Source organism: Zootoca vivipara, chromosome 12 (assembly GCF_963506605.1).
Source record: "Zootoca vivipara chromosome 12, rZooViv1.1, whole genome shotgun sequence".
NCBI lineage: Eukaryota > Metazoa > Chordata > Lepidosauria > Squamata > Lacertidae > Zootoca > Zootoca vivipara.
The window spans coordinates 13,661,461-13,685,397 of record NC_083287.1 but is presented as its reverse complement, the minus strand read 5'-3'; the positions used below and the strand labels follow the sequence as shown (position 1 = coordinate 13,685,397).

The window sequence follows — 23,937 nt, the reverse complement described above, 5'->3', positions numbered from 1 at the left end:
CTTGTTCTGATGATGCGTGCCAATGTGATTTTCTGGGCCTAGTACACAGTGCATTGGTTCCCTTCACCTCACTCACAAAAGGGAGTACAAATATAAAATTTGTATATTTTTGTGTCATTTGCAAATTTGTATCCTCATTTGGGGAGGCTCAAAAACCAGGAGAAATACACATATGAAATAATATATCTGACAGACAGAATGTCAACAGTGAAGTTTTCTCCGTATTGCATTTCCATATAACCCCTTTCACCTCCTTTGAAAGAAAGAAAGAAAGAAAGAAAGAAAGAAAGAAAGAAAGAAAGAAAGAAAGAATTCAGAGTCTGGATGTGGTACAGTGCTAACCTTTGTACTGTATTCATATTTTGGCGGCCCTGATTCTGAGAAAACATTTTACCATGTTCTAGCTTAGAGAAAAATCTTCAACAGAAGCTGTTTGAGAAAACAATTCTGTATCAGGAAGCTTTTAATATTTGATGCTTTGTTATGTTTTATATATTTGGTAAGCTGCCCAGAGTGACTGGGGAAACCCAACCAGACCGGGTGGGGGTTTAAATAAAATAATAATAATAATAATAATAATAATAATAATAATAATAATAATGGCTGGCCACATAAATGCCAGCTATGTTTTAGTTTAGTTTGAAACCACCTCAAGCAGAAAAGCAATAACCAATTCCCGCCTCGCTTTAAAAAACTTCTTTCTCGTTTAGTGTGCCGAAAAGCCACCGTGGCCGACATCGTATTTTTGGTGGACAGTTCCACCAGCATCGGGGAGGAGAATTTCCAGAAGGTGAAGAGCTTTCTGTACACAATGATTTCCAGCCTTGACATCGGCCCGAATCAGGTTAGAATTGGGCTGGCCCAGTATAGTGACAGCGCCTACAAGGAATTCCTCTTAAACCAGTATTCTTCAAAGAGTGACATTCTGGAACAAATACAGAACTTGCCCTTTCGGAGGGGAGGCACTAACACAGGCGCTGCCTTGGATTTTATCAGGGAAGAGTACTTCACGGAATCTGCCGGGAGCAGAGCCCGGGAAAACTCCCCCCAGGTCGCCATTCTGCTCACCAATGGCGAATCCAGTGATGAAGTCAAGGTTCCCGCTAGCAAACTGAGGGCAAGAGGCATCTCTGTTTATGTGGTGGGGATTGGCGTCCAGAACACTACCGAACTGCAGGAAATTGCCAGCAGGCCTTTGAAGAAGTTTCTGTTCAGTGCCGACAGATTTGATATCCTCGAAGAGCTCTCCGGCAGTCTCCTCCGAACGATGTGCTTTGCAGTGGAGAGCCAGATTAGAGGTAAGCAAAGTTGTATTCTACGGTGATGTGTGGGCTGCTCGGAAGCTTTTCTGCGAACAAACCCAAGCTGCTCTTTGAATCTCTACAAAATGGGAGCTTAAAGAGCAGTGCGTGGCTTTGCAAAATAACGTCCGACAGCGCGGCCCTTCCCCTCACAAATGCAAAAAACGCTCACTTCAGTCAACTAAAGGCAACCAACCATGCCGTGACCCCTTCTCCCCAAGCTCTCTTGCTGCCAAGGAAAAATTGTTGTTGTTTAGTCGTTTAGTCATTTAGTCGTGTCCGACTCTTCGTGACCCCATGGACCAGAGCACGCCAGGCACTCCTGTCTTCCACTGCCTCCCGCAGTTTGCTCAAACTCATGTTCGTAGCTTCGAGAACACTGTCCAACCATCTCGTCCTCTGTCGTCCCCTTCTCCTAGTGCCCTCAATCTTTCCCAACATCAGGGTCTTTCCCAAGGATTCTTCTCTTCTCATGAGGTGGCCAAAGTATTGGAGCCTCAGCTTCATGATCTGTCCTTCCAGTGAGCACTCAGGGCTGATTTCCTTCAGAATTGATAGGTTTGATCTTCTTGCAGTCCATGGGACTCTCAAGAGTCTCCTCCAGCACCATAATTCAAAAGCATCAATTCTTCGGCGATTAACCTTCTTTATGGAAAAATTAAAAATGAATAGAAAGAGAATCTACAAAACCCCACAAGTACACTAAACAACATAATGAAATTTTTACCACCCCTTCTCCCCCTCTGTCCCCACTCTCCCACAAACTTATATTGTATACAACACTAATGTCTCAAATTGAATGTAGCTGATCTATAGAAAAGACTCTGTGACCTGAAAAAAGTGACAATGCACGTACTTTTGTAATTGAAGAAAATCTTCAATAAAATTGTTTTTTTTAAAAAAATCAAAACAAACCCACTGCGTTTTGGCTTCATGTATCTGCTCCTAGCAGGGGACCTGCTTTCTGAAATTCAATAAGCATGGAAGTGATGTAATTTCAATCCTATAATGACACATATTATACAATTATAAACTGCAAGAGCAGACCATAAATCCTGTGAACTCTGAGAAATGATTTCAACTGGTTTTATAATTCTCCTGCAGATTGTCAGATTGCAGTGGAATGGTGTATTAAAATAGGTTGTGTTTCCCTCCAGCATTTACAAAGCACTATGCTGACGTGGTTTTCCTTATCGACTCCTCTGACACAATGGGCGCCTCCAACTTTGAAGCAGTCAAAAAATTCACCGCTCAGATTGTCGAACAACTAGATGTTGGGGCTGGCAAGTACCAGATTGGCTTCGCGCAATACAGTGGAGAAGGGAAGAGAGAATTTTTGCTGAACACTTACGAGAGTAAGGAGGATGTTCTCCACCACATCCAGAACAGCATCGAATTCATGGGAGGCCCTTCGCAGGCTGGGGCTGCCCTGCAATTTCTGCAAGATGTCTATTTTACCGAGGAAGCTGGGAGCCAGTTTAACCAAGGGACGCCCCAGTTTACGGTGGTTGTCACCTCCGCTAAATCTGAGGATGATGTCAAGGAATCCGCCAAGCGGCTGAAAGAAATGGGAGTGAAAGTTGTAACAGTTGGCGTCTTGGATGCTGACAGGGAGGAAATGGAGGAGATTGCTACTGACACTTTGGTTTATCAGGCCGATGACGTACAGAGCCTTGATCAGGTTCAGCAGACTGTGGTAGATATTTTGGACGTATCAGTTCATCAACACTACGATGATGCTCTGGACATAGATGTGCCAGCAGGTAATTATTTCCCTGGAGAGAAAATGTCACGCTAAAGTAGATTATAGGATGGAGAGTTCTGTCTGTCATCCGGTCCCCTGCCAATATGGCATTCTTGTTATTCAGAAAGCGAGTTCTCTTCAACTTCCCCGAACATTTCTTTTGTAACAAGGAGAGTTTTCCTCAGTTGAATCTTCCTCGAATTGGAATAGCATGGATTTTTTAAAAGGGTTGTAGTCATGGGAGGGGACTCTCAGGCTGGACCCCAAATAGGCCCACCCAGCCGTCTGCTCAGGCCACACCCCCTCTTCTCAGGCCACGCCCTCTCCAAGTGCTTTTGCCTGGCAGGATCGTGTCCTTGAACTGTGATAACGCATCTCACTTGCCTGGATGGATGGAGAGGTACGTAGCTATGGAAACCTCTGGCATCCGTATGGCTGGGATACAGCCTAGCGTAAAAGGTAAGAGTCGCACCTATGGCTCCGCCCACTTTTGCCATATTTCACTTCTGACTCCGCCCCTCCCCACCATCATAAGGTCCTTGGAAGGTAGCCTAGGAGGGGATGCGGGTCTCCGACTGGAAAAGATTCCCTACCCCACCATTTCTCTAACTTCGATGTGCTTGTTTCGTTCAGTTTGCTACAGCGCGTCCGTGGCAGACATTGCGTTCCTTGTGGACGAATCCAGCAGAATCGGGCAGAGGAATTTCCAGCTGATCAGGGCTTTTCTCCTCAAGATTATCAGGGCTCTGGATATAGCCCCGGGTAACGTACGCGTCGCCTTGGTACTTTATAGTGATGAGCCCAGGCTCGAGTTTGGCCTGAATGCATTTCGAGACAAGTCGGAGGTGGTGAATTATGTGAAAACCTTGCCGTACCGTGGTGGCGAATCACACACTGGCGCTGCCATCAACTTCCTGAGGAAGAACGTTTTCACCAAGAGAGGCGGGAGCAGGAAGGATGAAGGAGTCCAGCAGCTGGCGGTGGTGATCACGGACGGCCAGTCCGTAGATAATTTTACGGGACCTGCCTCCAAGCTTCGACGGAACGGCATCACTGTGTACGCCGTGGGCATCCAAAACGGCACAGAGAATGGCCACCTGCAGAAGATTGCATCTCATCCCCCCAGGAAACACGTCTCCAATGTTGAATCGTTGTTGCAGCTCTCAAACATTGAGTGGAAGATAAAGAAACGAATTTGTACCGATATTGTTTCGCGTGCATTTAGCATCCCAGTGCGGTCCCGTACCCTGAAGGAAGGTAAGAGACTCCTCTCGCCATTGGCCCCCAAATCCTATCCCTTCGAGCTGGGTAGAGAGAGCTCTGTGTGATGTCATTTCCCCATCCCTTCTGAAGAGGAAGGAACATATAGGAATTCCTGTTCCTCTCTCTCTGCCATTGACATGCCTCTGCTTGCTCCAGCTTTCAACCCCCACACGCAGGTGCTCAGAGGGATAAATTGTAACCAATATATCCTTTCCTACCCATTAAAACACACCCCACAGCTTTGAGGCAGGGTGCAGCGCCTACCAGAAAAGGAAGTGGTTGGGAGAAAGTGATTTTTTGGAGGGCAAAGGCTGGGTGCATGACAGGTTCAATATGTCTCCCTGTCACCCCATCTTGTAAATTTGCCTCTATTCCACTGGATTGGAGACGTTCTTTCCTGCATTGTTGTGATCTGCATTTTAGCACTCAGATTAGTCTGGCCTTCAGTGAGTGCTTCCATTCACACTGTTGCCATTTGGTAGATAATTAGCTTGCTGTGTATTCACTCGCTGCTCATTTTTGTTCGGGGAAATGAATTTATATTATGCAGCATTTTGGGGTTGTATCAAAGTAAGTCCTTTTCAGAGCAGACACGCTGAAAACAACGGGCCTGTTAGTCCTGGGACTCATCTACACAGCTGCAAATGAAACGTTATAAATGTGTTGTAAAGCACAATATGCAAATGTGACAGTAGATGGCGAGAGTGAGCTATGCAAAATTCAATGTATTTTTCAAAACATTTTTTAAAAAACATTTTCACAGCTTTTTTAAAATATATATATATATTTATTGAATTTTGTAAAAACACACCAAAGAAACAGAACAGAGAAAACACTAAACACACATAACATAACAAAATACCACCATTACAAAAAATTCAAATCAATCTTATATCACGTATCTTTATCAACTTCCTCCATTCCCTCCCAACTACGTTTCTTTATATTACTTACTTAGTACTTTCCAAATCTTGATTCCAATCTTTTAAATAATTATCTAAACCTATTAATCCTCTTAATAACTTATCAATACCACACAGCTTTTTAATATATATGCGTGTAGATTCCACCTTGGCGATTAATTTCAGCAGCTCTACGCAGAATATGACTAACATCAGCTGCAACCCCATTCCAGTTCTTGGTAGGTAAGCAAGCTTTTTTTTTTAACACCACCATAAATGAATTGTTGTTCTTCTCCTGTTTTTTCTCTACTAGGCTGCGAGGAGACCGAGGAGGGAGACATTTATTTCTTGATCGATGGTTCGGGCAGCATCAGTTGGGAGAACTTCCAAGACATGAAAACCTTCATGAACGAAATGATCGGCATGTTTCAGGTTGGAGTTGACAAAGTCCGTTTTGGGGTTGTTCAGTACGGAAGCACTCCACAAATAGAGTTCGAGATCAGCCAGTACAATAGTGAGGCGCAATTAAAGGAAGCCATCAAGATGATCCAGCAGATAGGTGGGGGGACCAACACAGGAGATGCCTTAAGAGACATGCAGCACCTGTTTAAAATCTCAGCCAGGAGCAACATCCCCCAGTTCCTCATCGTCATTACAGACGGACAATCACAGGATCAGGTGACGAAAGCAGCCGAGGAACTGAGACAGCAAGGGATCGTGATCTATGCCATTGGCGTCAGGGATGCTGTCCAAGAAGAACTGGAAGATATCGCCGGGACAAAAGACCGGATGTTTTTCGTGAACAATTTTGATTCCCTCAAGCTCATCAAGCATGATATTGCGCAAGATATCTGCTCTCCTGAGGGTAAGGTGTTTTCCTTTGGAAATAAAAGTTTTGTTTGATTAGTTTTCGAGAAAGGAAACCCGAGTCTAAAAAAGCAAATATATATAAATCGCAGCAAGTCTTGACTTGGATCAGGCTGGTGTACAATAACAGAAAAGGTGTTTTCCTAAATCTGAGAGTTTCAAGCTTTGCTAAGTAAGTATTCTAAAAGACCCACATATTTGCAAGCAAATACTGCATGCGTTAAGCCATGGGTAGGCAAACTAAGGCCCGGAGGCCGGATCCAGCCCAATTGCCTTCTAAATCCCACCTGCAGACGGTCTGGGAATCAGGGTGTTTTTACATGAGTAGAATGTGTCCTTTAATTTAAAATGCATCTCTGGGTTATTTGTGGGGCCTGCCTGGTGTTTTTACATGAGTAGAATGTGTGCTTTTATTTCAAATGCATCTCTGGGCTATTTGTGGGGTGTAGGAATTCATTCTTTTTTATTTAGTCTGGCCCCCCACAAGGTCTGAGGGGACAGCGGACCGGCCCCCTGCTGAAAAAGTTTGCTGACCCCTGCGATTAAGCTAATGGCACCAGTGGTATTTTTTCTTTACCAATTAAATTTTTCAAGGGGAAAATCCAAGAGAATGATGAGACCAGCATTATGCTTACCCTTTGGTGTGTCTGCTGTGAGATACCTTCTTTGTGCATGCAGAAAGGTTTGGGGACAGTGAGGGTTGCAAATCTTTTAAAAATACGAATAATGAGGAAAAAAACCCTTCCTTAAAAACAACCAGTTCCTAAAGGTCTTCATTTGCCAGCAGAGGGACAGCAAGGAGGAAGCCAGTCTAGCTTCTCTAGAGAACAAGTTTCAAAGTCTGGGAGGAGACACAGAGAAGCCCCATATATACAGTGTGAGAGGGAATTGTGCTTCCATCAAGATTTGACTGCACAAGCAGAAAAGAAACACAACTGGCTGTTTCCTTGGTCTGCGTATGGTGTAGTTTTCTGTTATGTACTGAGCTGAATCATAGAACAATAGGATCCAGAATCAGCAGTCTGATTGGTCTGCAGGAGCCACCCAATCCAACTCCAGGTGGAAGTGAATCCGCAACCTGATTGGCCTGCAGGAGCAGCCAATCAGGCGGCTGGCAGAAGTGAATCTGCAACCTGATTGGCCTGCAGGAGCAGCCAATCAGGCTGCTGGCGGAAGTCAATCCACAAACTGATTGGCCCACAGGTGTAGCCCTGAAGTAGCCAATCACGCAAAGCCCATTGTGTAAATAATGTATATAAGCAGATGGTTTGGGGGAAAGGGCATTCTTCTCTTCTTCTCCTTGATGACTATGAGCTGAATAAAGAGCATGAAATTCACTCTCAATTCCGAGTATATTTCATTTTCGTACTTTTATGCATTTACCAGGCAAACCCCCCCAAGAACCTGGGTGCTATGTAAAGTGTGAAGCAGATCTATTTGTTTCATACTGGAGAGAGAATGGCTTTAAAATTCTACATCATCAATCCTCCATGTTTTGAAGGAAACGTGGGGTGAAATCTCATAACATTAAGCAGCTGAAAGTCAGAAAGGCAAACCTGAGCCACAGTCTAAATTTTGGAAAAATCTATTAATTTCTATTAAGTCATGTGGTAAGAATGACTTCAGAGCAAACCACGGTCCACATTAAACTGTTAAAACAAGTGTTGAATATAATGATTAGAAACATAAATGTGCTGTGTTTGTCACCTAACAGTCAGAAGCAATGCTCATTTATCAGATTTACCTCTACTTATGTTTTAAGTAAACATGAGATCAGATCATACTCACTTTTTCATGTTACAGGTAGGTAGCTGTGTTGGTGTGACGTAGTCAAAACAAAACAAAAAAAATCCTTCCATTAGCACCTTAGAGACTAAATAAGTTTGTCATTTGTATGAGCTTGTGTGTGCATGCATGTATCTGAAGAAGTGTGCATGCACACAAAAGCTCATACCAATGACAAACTTAGTTAGTCTCTAAGGTGCTACTGGAAGGAATTTTTTTTATTTTGTTTCACTTTTTCATGCTTGTGTGGAAAGACTGATACTAAAGATGCATTCTATAGCTTATGGTGGCGCATTACCTAGAACACCGTTCTTAAATTGATTGATCATTGCCCACAAATATGTCACACCTTGACTTAATGGTGCAAGGCTTCTCGGACACTGAAGAACTGAGGGGGTGGGGAGAGATTTTCTGCAGGCAATGGCCACCTGCCTTGCCCACCCCCATCTAGCCCCCAGGAGTCTTTCCCAGACCATGGCTTTGAGAATAGCAGAAGCAGCAGGGAAGAGTGGAGTTTAGGGATAGTTTTTAAAAATAATTTTACGAGTTGTGTGTCCTTGTTTCTCAATTTGATCTTTTTACATGGTTATGTATGTTTTGTGGTATTTTATGCATTGTGATTTGCTGTTATTTTATTGATTATAGATTAGTAATTCTTTAGCAAGTGTAAGTGTAAACTGTTTAATTATTATTTGCTGATGTTTAATTTTACCGTTTATACTATTGGATTCTAACAGATTGTTGAATATTACTTTATTTGATATTAGTTGTTTATTTTAAAGTTATTGTGACTTTCTATATTGGATCAGATTGTTACTACCTGTTTCTCCGAAAATAAGACGTAGCCATAAAATAAGCCATAGCAGGATTTTTAAGCATTCAAGGAATATAAGCCATACCCCAAAAATAAGACATTGTGGTAGGTGCAGCAGCAATGCCAGCTGCAGCAGAAGGCAGAGGAAAAAATAAAAATAAAATGTCCCCTGAAAATAAGCCATAGTGTTGTTGTTTTTTTGAGGAAAAATAAATATAAGACGGTGTCTTATTTTCAGAGAAACACTGTATTAATGTTTTATGATGATGATGATGATGTGTGTTGGAAGCCGTCCAGAGTGGGCAGGGTATAAATAATAATAATAATAATAATAATAATAATAATAATAATAACAACAACAATAATAATAAATATCCTTTCTCTCTCTCTCTCTCTCTCTCTCCCCCCCCCCCCCGTTTCAGTATGTAGACAATTGCTAGCGGACATCATTTTGCTGATTGATTCTTCTGAAAGCATGGATGACGATCAGTTTGCCAAGACAAAGGAATTCATTCACTTGATTGTGAACGGGTCTGATGTTGGAGCTGACAAGGTCCAGATTGGAGTGCTCCAGTTCAGCTCTAATCTAAAGGAAGAGTTCCTACTCAACCAGCACGACAACAAGGCTGACCTGAGGAGCGCTATAACCAAAATGAAGCAGATTAAAGAAGGAACAAACACTGGGAATGCTCTAAAGCTTACGCTTGAGTACTTTGACACACCCAAAGGAGGGCGTCCGGGCATTAAGCAACATCTGATCGTGGTCACAGACGGAAAATCTAATGATGAAGTGGAAATCCCTGCCAGAGCCCTTAGGGACAAAGGTGTCACCATATATGCCATCGGGGTAATCAAAGCCAACGACACCCAACTTTTGGAGATTGCTGGCGCACAGGAGAGAGTGTTTTCCGAGGACAGTTTTGAGTCCCTCCTGTTTTTGGACAAGACTATCCTGTTTGAAATATGCAGTGCCAAGCAAGGTTAGTGACCACACCTAAATGACGGAACTCCCTGCCTTCTCTCCCAGCGTTTCATTGTCTAGCAAATACTTTTTAAAAACTGAGCAAATTTTAACAGGGCCGGCTCTACCATTCAGGGAGAGCAGCAGTATGTTGTTGGAGGACGGAGCGAAGTTGGTTCTGCTTTCCCTTTTGAGTCTGTTTCCCCCAGGTGTTCCCACTCAACAGACACAATGACTAGGCTGACCTGAGCAAAGCTATATTTGATGGCAGTAAGATCTGCTAGGCTTGATTCACTTGTCAGTCCAGTTGGCTTGTGGAAGTGGAGCTCCACCTTGCCCTCCATGTTACACAGCAAAATAACTCGAGCCACTCCTGCGTATATAACCTAGGATCCTAGGGACTGCCTTGTTTTTGCCTTGTTTTATACCTGCCATATTTTTATTTATCGTTTGAAAACTGTTGTTAAAGGTGTGTACAATGGTTGTAAAATTTTTGTGCACAGTGGTAGAATGGGATTAAGTGTCACCTGCTGTTGGTTCTTCAGTAGGGTAGATTAGATGCGAAGGAAAAGTTTTTTGTATCTTGAATCATTGCATCTGTCAGGGCTGGAGTCAGGCGTAGGTCAGCAACAAAACAATAAATTACCCAAGGCCAGGGAAGTTAAGACCCTTGTGGTCTCAGCAACGCTTTCTAGGAGGTATTCCCTGATGAAGCAGTTGCGAGGACTGGAGGTCTCCCTAGTACTCACTAGGATTCCTCCTCTACAGGGTCTTTCCCACACAATCTTAGGCTGTGTCTGCACACAACCACCTTTTCTCTGCCCATTTCATTTTTCTGCACATTCCAGGAGACCAGGGGGAAGGGGAGCTGGTCACAGCAGGAGGGGGAGATTCCCTGGATTCTTCTTTGTCTCCTGGCTCCACTCCTCTCCAGACCCCGCTTCTGCTTCTGAACTGTGCTCTTCCACAGCCTCTTCCTGCTCACCAAACCCTGATACCTCTTCAGCTTCTGACAGCTTCTCCTCCCAGTCTGCTCCTTCTTCTCCATCATTGTCCCACCACCAATCCCCTGGCTCTGAGTCTTCTTCCCCTGGGGGTTTCCCAACTGGTGTCACCCACTGCTTCTGTGTATCCAGCCAGTCCATGACCGTGTAGAAGGAGGAGTTTGGCTTCTCCGGCTTCTGTTAGGAGCACAGAAAGGTGCGGGTGGTGCTGTGGTCCAAACCACTGAGCCTCTTGGGCTTGCCGATCAGAAGGTTGGTGGTTTGAATCTGCATGACGGGATGAGCTCCCATTTCTCTGTCCCAAAGGGGGCCAAAGAAAAACTTGGTGACTTTATTTATTTATTGAATTTATATACTGCCCTATACCCAGAGGTTTCAGGGTGGTTCACAGAACAAGATCAACATAAAAACCACAATACAGTGGTACCTTGGTTTAAGTACACAATTGGTTCCGGAAGTCTGTACTTAACCTGAAGCTTACTTAACCTGAAGGGAACTTTCCCATTGAAAGTAATGGAAAGTGGATTAATCCGTTCCAGACGGGTCCGCAGCGTACTTAAACTGAAAGTACTCAAACCGAAGCGTACTTAAACCGAGGTATGACTGTATATATAATCAAAATAAAAACAGCAACCCAATAACACACACACACACACACACACACACACACAGAGAGAGAGAGAGAGAGAGAGAGAGAGAGAGCGCCACATTTTAAAAGGGCATAGGATGTCAATCAGATCAACCAAAGGCCTGGTTAAAAAGGAACATTTTGGCCTGGTGCCTAAAGGTGTATAAGGAAGATGCCAGGCAATCTTCCCTGGGGAGAGCATCCCACAGACAGGGAGCCACTGCAGAGAAGGCCCGTTCTTGTGTTGCCACCCTCTGGATCACTCGAGGAGGAGGCACATGAAGGAGGGCCTCAGAAGATGATCTCAGGTAGGTGATGGAAGAGGGAGAGTCAAAATCCATTTATAACAGTATCATTTTCTTCTTTCAACTGCAGAGTGCAAACGAACAGAAGTTGCTGATATCATCTTCGTAGTGCATAGTTCAAGAGGCATTACAGAATTGCAATTCCAGGCAACTCTGCAGCTCATGGAAGCCATTGTGAACGACACGGTGATGGGAAAAGACAACGTTCAGTTTGGGGCCATTGTCTACGGCACTGTCCCCGAAGAGCAATTCCTGCTGGCTGAGTATTCCACAAAAAATCAGGTCAGAGAAGCCATTTCTAAGCTAAGGCCTCTGGGAGAGTCCGCCTTTACAGCGAGGGCTCTGAATTTTGCGAGGCAGAGGTTTGACGCAGCCTACGGTGGCCGGGCCTCGTCCCTTGGCGTCACACGGATCATTGTGCTTATCACTGATGAGCCAACTGCACCGACCGATCGGCGCCATCTTCTATCAGCCGTGCAGGCTTTGAGGCAAGAAGGCATCCGGGTCATTGCTATTGGCATAGGTGACGCCAGCAGAACAGAACTCGAAGAGATTGTTGGCGATAAGGGAAGATGGTTTTACGCTTCAGGTTATAGTGCACTGGGGAGATTACATGAAAACATCACTAGCGAAATATGTGATGGATCAAAGCCAGGTAACTGGAATCCTCGAAATGAACTTGATACAAAACTACTTTATTTATAATAATTTTCTTATTGAATTTTCAATATATATATATATATATATATATTTCAATACATAACAAACTTATCTTTTCCTGACTTCCCAACCTATTTTCCAAGGCATTTTAATTTCTCCCCCTCTGCTTCACATTGCATTCTGTTTCTTATATCAACTCATCAGTACGGTATTCTCGAATTCCTTTTGTTGCCCATATTTCAAATCCTGCTCGAAAAGGGCTTCCATCAATCAGCGTTAGATTCTCTTATTTTGGCTGTTGACTTTGCCAATTCTGCGAGCCCTGGTTACATACCTAAAAAACTTAATCGACTTTTTTGGAACTTCTGTTCCTATAATCCCTAAAAAAGAAGGGATTTTGTTCACTTTGAACATCTTTTTTATCTCATTATATATAATTTCCCCCAAAGCCCTCGCTATCTTGCAAGTCTTTGCACATATGAAAAAAGGTTCTACGGTATCTACTGTACCTGTTTGCATTTCCAACAATTGTTTGCAACCTTCTTATATATTTTGACTGATTTGTTAGGAGTTAAATACCACCTTATACATCATTTTCATATAGTTTTCTTTTAGAGTGCAACATGCAGTGTGTGCACAACTAGTTTATTATTAATATCATTTTGGTTACCTTGCTGTAAAGCATGTTTGAACCCGCTTCTGTGTTCTGTCACTATTATTGTCAATATTTATTTATCACTTTACTAATAGAAATACTAGTAACACAAGTAATCAATACTTGAGGAAACCTCAAAAACCTCAGGAACAGCAGGTGAATGGGGGAATTTAGGTGGTGCTGCAGGAATAATAATAATAATAATAATAATAATAATAATAATAATAATAAAAAATTGTGTATATGCCGCCCATCTGACTGGGTTGCGCCAGCCACTCTGGACAGCTCCCCACAAAAATTAGTAAAAACTAAACAATACAGTCGTACCTTGGAAGTTGAACGGAATCCGTTTCGGAAGTCTGTTCAACGTCCAAAACATTTGAAAACAAAACTGTGGCTTCTAATTGGCTGTAGGAAGCTCTTGTGGTCAATCAGAAGCCGCGGAAGCCCTGTTGGACGTTCAGGTTCCAAAAGAACGTTTGCAAACTGGAACAATCACTTCTGGGTTTGTGGCGTTTGGGAGCCAAAACGCACGAGTTCCAGGGCGTTCAACAACCAAGGTAGGACTGTACTTCTGCAGTTGCTTGCTTCTGTTTCCAACAGATGGCAGTCTATTCTCAGTCTTGGAGAACTGACTCTGAAAACTAGCTCCGTAGCCAAATTAAGAAGAGCTCATGTGCGACTGGAAACTGAGCAATTATTTTGCATCAGTAAGAGAGTGAGAAGTGGTATGAAATGTGGCTTGGGTACAAACTCAACTTACAAGGATGACTGTCTCACCATAGCTAGGTTATGCAGGCCAAGTTCTTCTGCACAGAACACAAGTTTAAGGTTTGTTCGCTAACTTCTCAATCAGGAATCCTAAATGCCTTTTGACAGAGTGGCAAGTACAGTGGTACCTTGGAAGTCGAATGGAATCCGTTCCGGAAGTCTGTTTGACTTCCAAAACATTCGGAAACCAAGGCGCGGCTTCCGATTCGCTCAGGAAGCCCCTGCAGCCGATCCGAAGCTGCGGAAGCCACATCGGACGTTTGGGTTCCAAAGAACGTTCACAAACCGGAACACACTTCCGGGTTTGCGGCGTTCGGGAGTCAAAACGTTGGATCCGCAAGGTGTTCAGGATCCAAGGTGTGACTCTACAAGGTAAGCATGCCCCATACACCTGATTTCCGCAATCCCATCCTCCTTTTTGAGTGGGAAAGATCACTTAAGTCGGACATTACAGGCGTACACACATTCGTTAAACACAGTCCACCCCAAATCACATGATACTTTTAATGCATAGTGAGAGGATTTGAATGTGTGAACCAGGCCTTAGAAGGTGCATTATGATGATAAGCAAGTCCTATACCAGGCATCCCCAAACTTCGGCCCTCCAGATGTTTTGGACTACAATTCCCATCATGCCTGACCACTGGTCCTGTTAGCTAGGGATCATGGGAGTTGTAGGCCAAAACATCAGGAGGGCCGCAGTTTGGGGATGCCTGTCCTAAACCCCCAAAGAGTTTCACATTACTCCCCAGTCAAGCTTTGATAGTTCAATGAATTTCTCTTGGGATAAAAGTAATAACTAACTTAATAAGTCTACAGCTTCTAGAGACACGAGGCTAATCAATTTCTTGTGATTTTCTGATTTCTGACGCCTGTTTACTGAGGATAAAACTAAAAGCAGGACAAGGAGGAGATTAAATGAAAGGTCAACACGTCAAAATTTTCAGTCTGAGCCTAACCATGACTTTAGCACAGAATAGATGGCAATTCTCACAAGCAAATTGGGTTTCTCTCCCCTCTGCAGCTTGTGGCACCGAAGAGGCGGACCTTGTGTTTTTGATTGACAGTTCCGCAAGCATATCGCCAAGAAATTTCTCTACGATGAAGACGTTTATGAAGGAAATTGTAGACAGCTTCATCATTGCCCAGGACAAAGTCCGGATTGGGGTGGCCCAGTACAGCAAAAATCCCCGGAAAGAATTTTATCTCAACGAGTTTGACACTGACGTTGCTATCAAGGGGAAGATTGACAACATCACCCAGTTAAAAACCAGCACCTACACTGGCAAGGGCTTGAGGTTTGTCAAGAGCTTTTTCGAACCCATCAACGGAGGCCGTAAAAACAAAGATGTCCTGCAGTCGCTAATTGTCATCACTGATGGGAAGTCCAATGACTCTGTGGACGAGGCGGCTGCTGCTCTGAGAAACGACGGGATCCACGTTTTCGCTATAGGAATAGGGACAACCAATTCCTTTGAGCTGGTTCGAATCGCTGGCGATGCTCGAAGAGTGTTTGTGGTGCAGAACTTTGAAGTCTTGCAAACCATTGAAAGGAAAATTGTCAAAGAGGTCTGCAAACCCGGAGACCTGCCTAGGCGGGGTAAGTTTTCAGCAATTTTGTATGTGTATGTGTGTGTAATGTACAGTGGAACCTCGGTTTATGAACACCTCAGTTTACGAATTTTCGGTTTACGAACGCCGCGGACCCATCTGGAACGAATTAATTCACTTTCCATTACTTTCAATGGGAAAGTTCGCTTCAGTTTATGAACGCTTCAGTTTATGAACAGACTTCCGCAACCAATTACACCCATGCTTCGGGTTAAGTACGCTTCAGGTTGAGTACTCCGCGGACCCGTCTGGAACGGATTAATCCACTTTCCATTATTTTCAATGGGAAAGTTCGCTTCAGTTTATGAACGCTTCAGTTTAAGTACTCCGTGAACTGTCTGGAACGGATTAATCCACTTTCCATTACTTTCAATGGGAAAGTTCGCTTCAGTTTATGAACGCTTCAGTTTATGAACAGACTTCTGGAACCAATTGTGTTCATAAACCGAGGTACCACTGTATACATTGTTTCTAGCATAGGAACGTTGGCCATTATTCACCATTAACAGCAGTGCCGGATTACTAAATAGGCAGAGTAGGCACCTGCCTTTTGGGTTCCCGCGACAACGGGGCCTAACCTTCCTCAAGGTTGTTGTGGGATTTGAATGAGGAGGAGGAGAGGACCATGTATGCCGCCTTGAGCTCCTTGAAGAACAAGGTGGGGTATAAACACAATGAGTTGCAAGTAGACACGTGTGCAAATTCTGCTCGGACGTGTCAATGTTCCTCACAGTAGTGACTTCTGAAGCCGTCTTGGTAGATTAAAATTGGGATAGCAGAATCAGGTTTGAACCCCATGTTTGCTGTGCGTAATGACAATCTGAGCTTCCCATCTCTGTTAGAGAATGATGACGGCTCAAATCAGGCCGATTTATATCTGGTGTGCAAAGAAAGCGATGGGAGAAATGACCCAAGCCATTGGTAAAACAGGTTTGGAATCTGCAGGAGTTTTCAGAAAGAAGCTGGACAGTTTTCCGGTTAGGAATCTTTCCCTCTCTTTAACCCAAAATCTGTTTAGCTGGAACCTTGGAGCCATGGTAAATACAGTCTGTCGCAACTCGCAAGCCAAACATTTCTAAGCATTTGTACAGCCCAGATGTTTGCGAAACAGATGTGCAGCGAGAAGCCGCAAAGTGGCCTGGGGACTAAGGACCTGCTAAAAAGGAATTGCAAAATGGTTCCACAGCCCCTCCTAGTGGTCTACATATTGCATGTGGAGACCCTCTATCGCAGGCCTAGAAATAAATTGAGACATGACTCATATTTTTGGTTTGGTTTTTGGCAGAATTTAGGCCACAACTTTATTGATTACAAATCAAGTGAGTGGTTGCATAGGCTCTGGTTTGACTAGCTACCTAGGGTAGCGCTGACTCAGGGCACACCTTGAGTCAGCAGCCAGGTACACACCTGGGACGGGGTTACCTGACTGGCGCGCACCAGCCGGGCCCTGAATCCCCCACATGTGCCCAGAACAATGGATTAGGGCAACCCCGCTTGGGGGAATACCAGCCATTGGTTCATGGTTTCCCTTAAGAGGAATACCCAAATATATATATATAGGGTGGTAAGGGATCTTACCCCACCTATCAGCATGAACCAGAGCCTATCTGCCAACCTTACCAGTTGTGACGAATTGCTACGCGGCACGCGAAACCCAAGTGGCACCAGCCAATCAGCCAAGTGGGGGAAATTCCTGCTGTGCCCCTGCAACAACGGCAGACGACACACGACGGCATAGCACGGTCAAACGAAAGCCCTAAAATAAGGGAGCGGTGGGTGGGTGTTCTGATGCAATTCAACCAGAGAAGGAGGATCTCTACGGTGAGTGCAGTGCTTAAATACTGGTCCATCTGACTCTTTGATTGGCAAGCCCTCAGCCCAATTGCACCCCGTCAGATGGACCACCAATAGGGTGTTGTGGCTGCTCCAATTGCCCCGCCCCAACACCTAGACCTGGTCTGCTGGGACCCACCGCAATGCATGCCCTCTCTTGCAGGGAGGACCTGATTTATCATTGTCATTGTTAATACTTGGATTTCTTTCCCGTCCTTTACCATAAGATCCCACAGTGGGTTACAACAAAATAAAAATAGAAAAGTAATATCAGGGTCACAGGGGCTGGTTTCTGACCAACTTTTTGGGGGGTGGGGTGGGGGGCTTGGTGCACATGCGTGATGTCATGAGGCAGAAGGAGGCCTGGCGTGTTCCACTCTATCCCCCAAACCCAAATCAAGTCCTTTCAGCACTGGCTCTCTGGGACAGTTGAGGGCAAAGCAGCCTTTCTTGCTAACAGTAGTGCAGGTTGTTGGCTTAGATGGGCCTTTGGCATCCCTGCCAAGTCTCCCGCAGAAAAAGACGGGATCAGCAGCAGCAGCGGCACCGGAAGTTGCACCGGAAGTTGTTCGGTGGCCATCTTGGGGGTGGCTGCTGGGCATGCTTAGAAGCTATTTCCGGAGCCAGCAGCGGACATTTTCTGGTGCCCATAGATGGATTTATGGGAGATTTACGGGAGAGGAGCTCAAACGGGAGACTGCCGGGAAATGGAAGGAAAAAATGGGGGTTTCCCAGGGAATACGGGGTACTTGGCAGCTATGGCCTTTGGGCTGTTCCTTGGTTCTTATCTGTCCTTATGCAGTTAGGAATAAGCAAGTGCCCAGACTTTCCTGTCTAAATAAATAGTCATAGGATTATTATGGGACTGAGGAAGATGCAGGTGAATGGTCTGAGTAGAGTATGGCTTTATTATAGGTAAAGGACCCCTTGACGGTTAAATCCAGTCAAAGGCGACTGTGCGGTTGCGGTGCTCATCTTGCTTTCAGGCCGAGGGAGCTGGTGTTTGTCCGCAGACAGCTTTCTTGGTCATGTGGCCAGCATGACTAAACCACTTCTGGCGCAATGGGACACCATGACGGAAGCCAGAGCGCACGGGAACGCTGTTTAGCTTTCCACCACACTTATTTTTCTACTTGCACTGGCGTGCTTTCAAACTGCTAGGTTGGCAGGAGATAGGCCAGAGCAATGGGAGCTCACCCCGTTGTGCAGATTCGAACCGCCGACCTTCCGATCAGCAAGCCCAAGAGGCTCAGTAGTTTAGATCACAGCGCCAACCACTCCCTCTGGCTTTATTATAACTATATTAGTATCAAAATAGTATATTGACTTGATATAAAGTCTATTGACTGCCTTATCCAGTCGAGTTTGTGGAGAGAGAGAGAGACTCTGAGTCTTAAATAAAACCTGGGCTGAAAATTTTCTAGATTCTAGTATTTTAGAACTAGTAGGAAAACAGACAAATATACAAACCGTTCTGAAAATGCTTTTTAAAAAAAGCGTTTTTAAAAAATACGTTGAATTTTCCATAAGGCTCATCATCGCCATCTAGTGTCACATGTATATAGCACTTAAAACATTTTATTTACAGCTGCATAGCTCAGTCCAGAGTGGACTTTTAAAAATCACAACGCCCAGTGCTATTTTTCTAGAAAAAGAGGTGCCAGAGTTCACCACGAACGCCTCCATTGTTTTCTAATACAGTGGAACCTTGGTTCTCAAATGCCTTGGTACTCAAACATTTCAGTTTCCGAATGCCGAAAACCCGGAAATAAGTGTTTCACTTTTCAAACTTTTTTGGAAGCTAAACATCTGATGTGGCTGCCGGCTATTGTTTCTGGGGCGTCTGCACCAGTCGGACGCCGCGCCTTGGTTTTTGAACATTTTGGAAGTCGAACGGATTCTGGAATGGATTATGTTCGAGAACCAAGGTACCATTGTAATGGCGACGGCGCCCACCTGAGAGGTGCTCCGTTCCTGCGGGTTCCTGCTGGAAGAAAAGCCCTGACATAACCAATATGATTTATTTTTGTTGAGGGGGCGGCGGCAGAATGGGTACTGCAAGTGGGTGGCAAACATTTTCTTTGAAGAAAAAAGTGTGAAATGGCCAAGGATGGGTTATCTCCAGTTGCACGAAGAAGGCAACTCAAAGCAAAACCGCAGCAATTCAATATGGTCTTTGACATTCTGCTCCAGTGGCCCAGAGAGTCTCATTTCATCTAGCGGCTAATAACTTCCTTCCAGGCCTAAGTGTGTAGTTAGAAAAAGTGGTGAAGCGTAGCGATATGAGCAGTGGCAGCCAGAGATCTAATCCTGAACTTGTTTGTTTGGAGCAGAGCTAGTCCAATTGCATCTGATTACTTTTGGAACGACAAGGACCATAAATGCTTCTCTCTCTCTCTCTCTCACCCCACATACAATTTTATTGTTCTCCCCTCCCCATAGCTGCCAAGTTATCCCTTTTTAAAAGGGATTTTCCCTTATGCTGAATAGGCTTCCTCGCGAGAAAAGGGAAAACTTGGCAGCTATGCCCCTCCCCTTCCAAATTAAAACACAGTTCTATGTTCCAGTCACAGTGGCCATTTAAAGTATCATGAAATAGGAGGGGTGTACACAGATCCAGTTTGGGGAAGGAACTTGATACGGTGACCGGTCTTGAAAGATCTACACAAAGATCTAAATGGCCTCGGTCCAGTATACCCGAAGGAGCGTCTCCACCCCCACCGTTCTGCCCGGACACTGAGGTCCAAATCCGAGGGCCTTCTGGCGGTTCCCTCGTTGCGAGAAGCCAAGTTGCAGGAACCAGGCAGAGGGCCTTCTCGGTGGTGGCGCCCGCCCTGTGGAACGCCCTCCCATCAGATGTCAAAGAGAAAAACAACTACCAGATTTTTAGAAGACATCTGAAGGCAGCCCTGTTTAGGGAGGCTTTTAATGTTTAATAGATTATTTTATTTCATTTTTCTGTTGGAAGCTGCCCAGAGTGGCTGGGGAAACTCAGCCAGATGGGCGGGGTAGAAATAAATTATTATTATTATTATTATTATTATTATTATTATTATTATTATTTAAGCAGCAGCCTTGTTTGGTGCTCCTGAGACATACAGCATGTGATCTTTCCTTTGCACAAATGGAATGCAAGAATACCAGGATAAACAACCAGACCAGAATTGAAGAGTTCAAAGCTTTATTTCCTATCCAAATGTTGCAGCAAAGGACATCCACTCTCTGATGGAGTTACCCTGGAAAAGTGGAATTATTCTGCCTAGCAGAATTAACCCTAATCCACCCCTACGCCAAAGATGGTGGGTAGTCAGTCACACATAGGGTTGCTACCCGTCCTTATAAAAATGAGATGGTCCTTTTTGGGGGGAGAAAAGTGTCCCCTACCCAGTTTAGACCTCAAACAAGACATACCCAAGCTCCTCCTCCTCTTCAAAACTGCCCGAGCAGAGGGTGGGTCCTGTGTGATGAGGCAAGCGAGAGCCTGAGTGTGGGTTTGCGCGGGCAGAGGGGGCGCTATGAAGAGGGAAGCTGAGAGCGAGAGTTAGCGCAATATGAGAGCAGAGGGTGGCGTGGGGATGGGAGGAGAAGTTTGAGAGAGTTTTTGCGTGGGCAGAGGGTGGGTCACAGAGAGCGAGAGAGGTGGGGCTGCAGTGCATTGGCCTGCTATGGTGGAGTCTTGGGTTTTGCCAAGGCCGGTCAGAGAGCAAGACGGGTGGTTTGCACAGCCCTGGTGGACAGTGGGGAGAAAGAGAGTTTTTGTGCGGAGAGAGGTGGGTGGATCAGAGATGAAGACTGACTCAAATTTCAAAGCAAGCTCCTGCAGATGCTCCATGGCTCCGTATCATCCGTGCTGTCACAAGAGAGAGAGAGAGAAATTACACCTTTATAGAAAATGTCACCACCAAGAAACATGATGCACACACAGGTTGGCCGGGTTCACTATGTGGACTTTGTAAGCGTTAGATGTCGCTTTTTGTTTCGTTTCATGAAGGATTGGGAAACTGAACCAGTACGTGCAGCCGAGTCTTTTGTTTTGTTCTGATCCATGCTGGGGCCCAGAACTGGTGGATCTGTGCAGAAAGCCACCACAGATACTGATGTAAAGAACATCTCGTTGAAGGCGGATCTACACTCGTCATTTATAATGTTAAAAATGGGTTATTAAAACGTGACACCAGAGGGTGCTGCAGAGCAATGGAAAACTGCCATTCAGCGTTCTAAACATTATTCAATACGACGTTCTGTTAGATCAGTGTAGATCCAGCCGGAGTCTTTCCATCTTTGGCAGTAGTACCGGCGCTAGGTTTTCTGTTTCTTTATTGCATTTATATCCCACATTAGGAGCTCAAGGTGGCATGCGTGGCCCTCTCCTCCTCCTCATTTAACCTCCACAACAGCCCTGTGAGGTAGGTCAGGCTGAGAGGCAGTGTCTTGCCCAAGGTCACCCAGTGAGTTTCATGGCTGAGTGAGGATTCGAACCCTGGTCTCCCAGGTCCTAGCACAACCCCGCCACTGCACTGGCCCTCCTTCTGCCCTTTGCTCTCCCTAGGTTTCGATGTACTGAATTATCTTAGGACCATTTCATGTGCCCTCCTGCAGCAAGAACCTCGTGGCAGAGCTTTCTGCTGCTGATGCGGTTGGGAAGCAGAACAAACTGTCCTGTCGAGCATCTCAGTCCTCGCTGGCAGCTAGGTATGGCTTCTCATAAAACCTCAGCCAGCATAAGCCAACGAGTCACTGTCTGATGCGATGCAGACAGTTTACATTAGCTGAATTCCCAGAATTTGAATTCCCTTTGAATTCTCAGCATCTTACTCCTTCACCCAGTGCTGATTGAGAAGATCGCAATGAACATGTGCTTCCTAACTATGTGCTTCCTGACTGTTTATTCTCCCGCTCCGCTTTACAGACTGCAACATAGACATTTCTGTAGGAGTCGATTTTTCGGAGCGCGTGAGGCCTACATCTGCCTCGCCTTTGAAGCAGAGGATGCAAGCCTATTTGCCCCGCCTCTTTCAGCAAATGGGTTCCGTGATCAATATCAGCTGCGTCGCCGAGTCTCCTGTCAACATCAGGTTTAGGTACCAAGTGTTTTCTGGAAGCGGCCAGTCCTTGTTTGACTCTAACTTTGAAGCCTACAATGAGGAGATCGTTCAGAAATTCTTGGCTGTACAAACGACAGTGGACACTTACTTGAATGCAGGCTTCCTGCAGTCCATTTGGGACAGATCCCTCAGCCTGGCCTCTGCTAGAGTGAAGGTAATAGGTCTTTTTTGGGGGGAGGGGGAGTCCTGCTTTTATGTGTGACGGCAAATGCGTCAAAACACCAGACAATTTCAGTGGACTTTGAGCTGTTCCTTGCTGGTTCCAGGCATGCCAAACCGCCGCCCAATGCTTTGTATGCTGCAGGGGGGAAAGTGACTATAAAAATTATTATATAAAGGCACGATCCCATCCTTTGGGCAGTTGCTGGGTGGTGTTAGTGCTGCATCCCCATCTCTGAACAGCAACCAAGCCAGGGAGTCCACAGACCACAGTCATCACAATGGCTGCATTGTGATGGTGGAGGTGGTCAGATAAGCCTGGTAATTCTGGTTTTGATGAGCCACTTTACCCATCACTCACTGCTGCCTGCAGGAATCCTGTGGGCCAGTGGTAGAGAGCATCTGTTTTTCATGGAGTAGACCCCAGGTTCAATCCTGGGCATCTCCAGGTAGAAAGACTCCTTACCTGAATACCTTGAGACCCTCTGTGGACAATACACAGCTCGACGGACCAGGGATCTGATTCAGTATGAGGCAACTTCTTATATTCCTATCAATGAGACCTCCTTGGCTCCAGCTGGGTCCATAGCTGCCAAGTCTCCCATTGAAAAATCCGGGATCAGCAGTGGCGCGGCACCGGAAGTCGCTTCTACGCATGTCCGGACATGCGTAGAAGCAACTTCCGGTGGCGGCGCTGCCCGATTTCCAGTGCCCAGACATGGGCAGAGCGCCACCCGAAATCGGTTCTGAGCCTCCCTGGCAGGTAGGAAATCAAGGGATTTACGGGATTTTTTTCTATTTGGGATAACAGCAGGAAACGGATTAAAATCCGGGGATTTCCTGTGAAAAACGGAGACTTGGCAGCTATGGCTGGGTCAGAGATAGTGGCTTATCACCAGCCTTTATAACATCCCCCAATTAGTGGTGGTATAATTTGTATTATGTTCTGGCGTAAAAAAAAAGATTTTTTAAAAAGGTAAAGGTCCCCTGGAAGGTTAAGTCCAGTCAAAGGCAACTATGGGGTTGCGATGATCATCTCGCTTTCAGGCAAAGGGAGCCGGCCTTTGTCTGCAGACAGCTTTCCAGGTCATGTGGCCAGCATGACTAAACAGCTTCTGGAGCAACGGGGCACTGTGATGAAAACCATAGCGCACGGAAACGCTGTTTACCTTCCCGCCGCAGTGTACCTTTTTATCTACTTGCACTGGCATGCTTTTGAACTGCTAGTTGGCAGGAGATGGGACAGAGCAATGGGAGCTCACCCCATTGCGGGGATTCGAACTGCCGACCTTCCGATCGGCAAGCCCAAGAGGCTCGCCACAGCGCCACCTGTGTCCCTTTTCTGGTGTACTGCAGCCTCACATAATGTTTCTTAAACTTGTCTTTTCAGCTATACATATTATATCAAACACAATCCACAATAAGGTGGGTGATATGAAAATATGTTGACATACTTCTGAGAACAGATAAAAGTAGGACAATGAACATTAATGCTACAGACTGATAGATCTGTATCAGCCATGAAGTCTTTTTTAGATATATCCCAATTGGTCCTTGGGAAAGGTTTTC

General features: G+C 45.2%; 1 protein-coding gene across 1 annotated transcript in view; it reads left to right on the top strand.

The window, feature by feature from the left end:
* LOC118091883 (collagen alpha-6(VI) chain) overlaps positions 1-23,937 on the top strand; it is a 94,996-nt gene that overhangs the window by 9,047 nt on the left and 62,012 nt on the right. The window contains exons 5-12 of the mRNA XM_060281053.1: positions 711-1,298; positions 2,459-3,064; positions 3,679-4,302; positions 5,524-6,075; positions 9,099-9,656; positions 11,645-12,229; positions 14,685-15,260; positions 22,014-22,397. Of these exons, the coding sequence (XP_060137036.1) occupies positions 711-1,298; positions 2,459-3,064; positions 3,679-4,302; positions 5,524-6,075; positions 9,099-9,656; positions 11,645-12,229; positions 14,685-15,260; positions 22,014-22,397 (4,473 nt within the window). The remainder of the gene's footprint in view (positions 1-710; positions 1,299-2,458; positions 3,065-3,678; positions 4,303-5,523; positions 6,076-9,098; positions 9,657-11,644; positions 12,230-14,684; positions 15,261-22,013; positions 22,398-23,937) is intronic.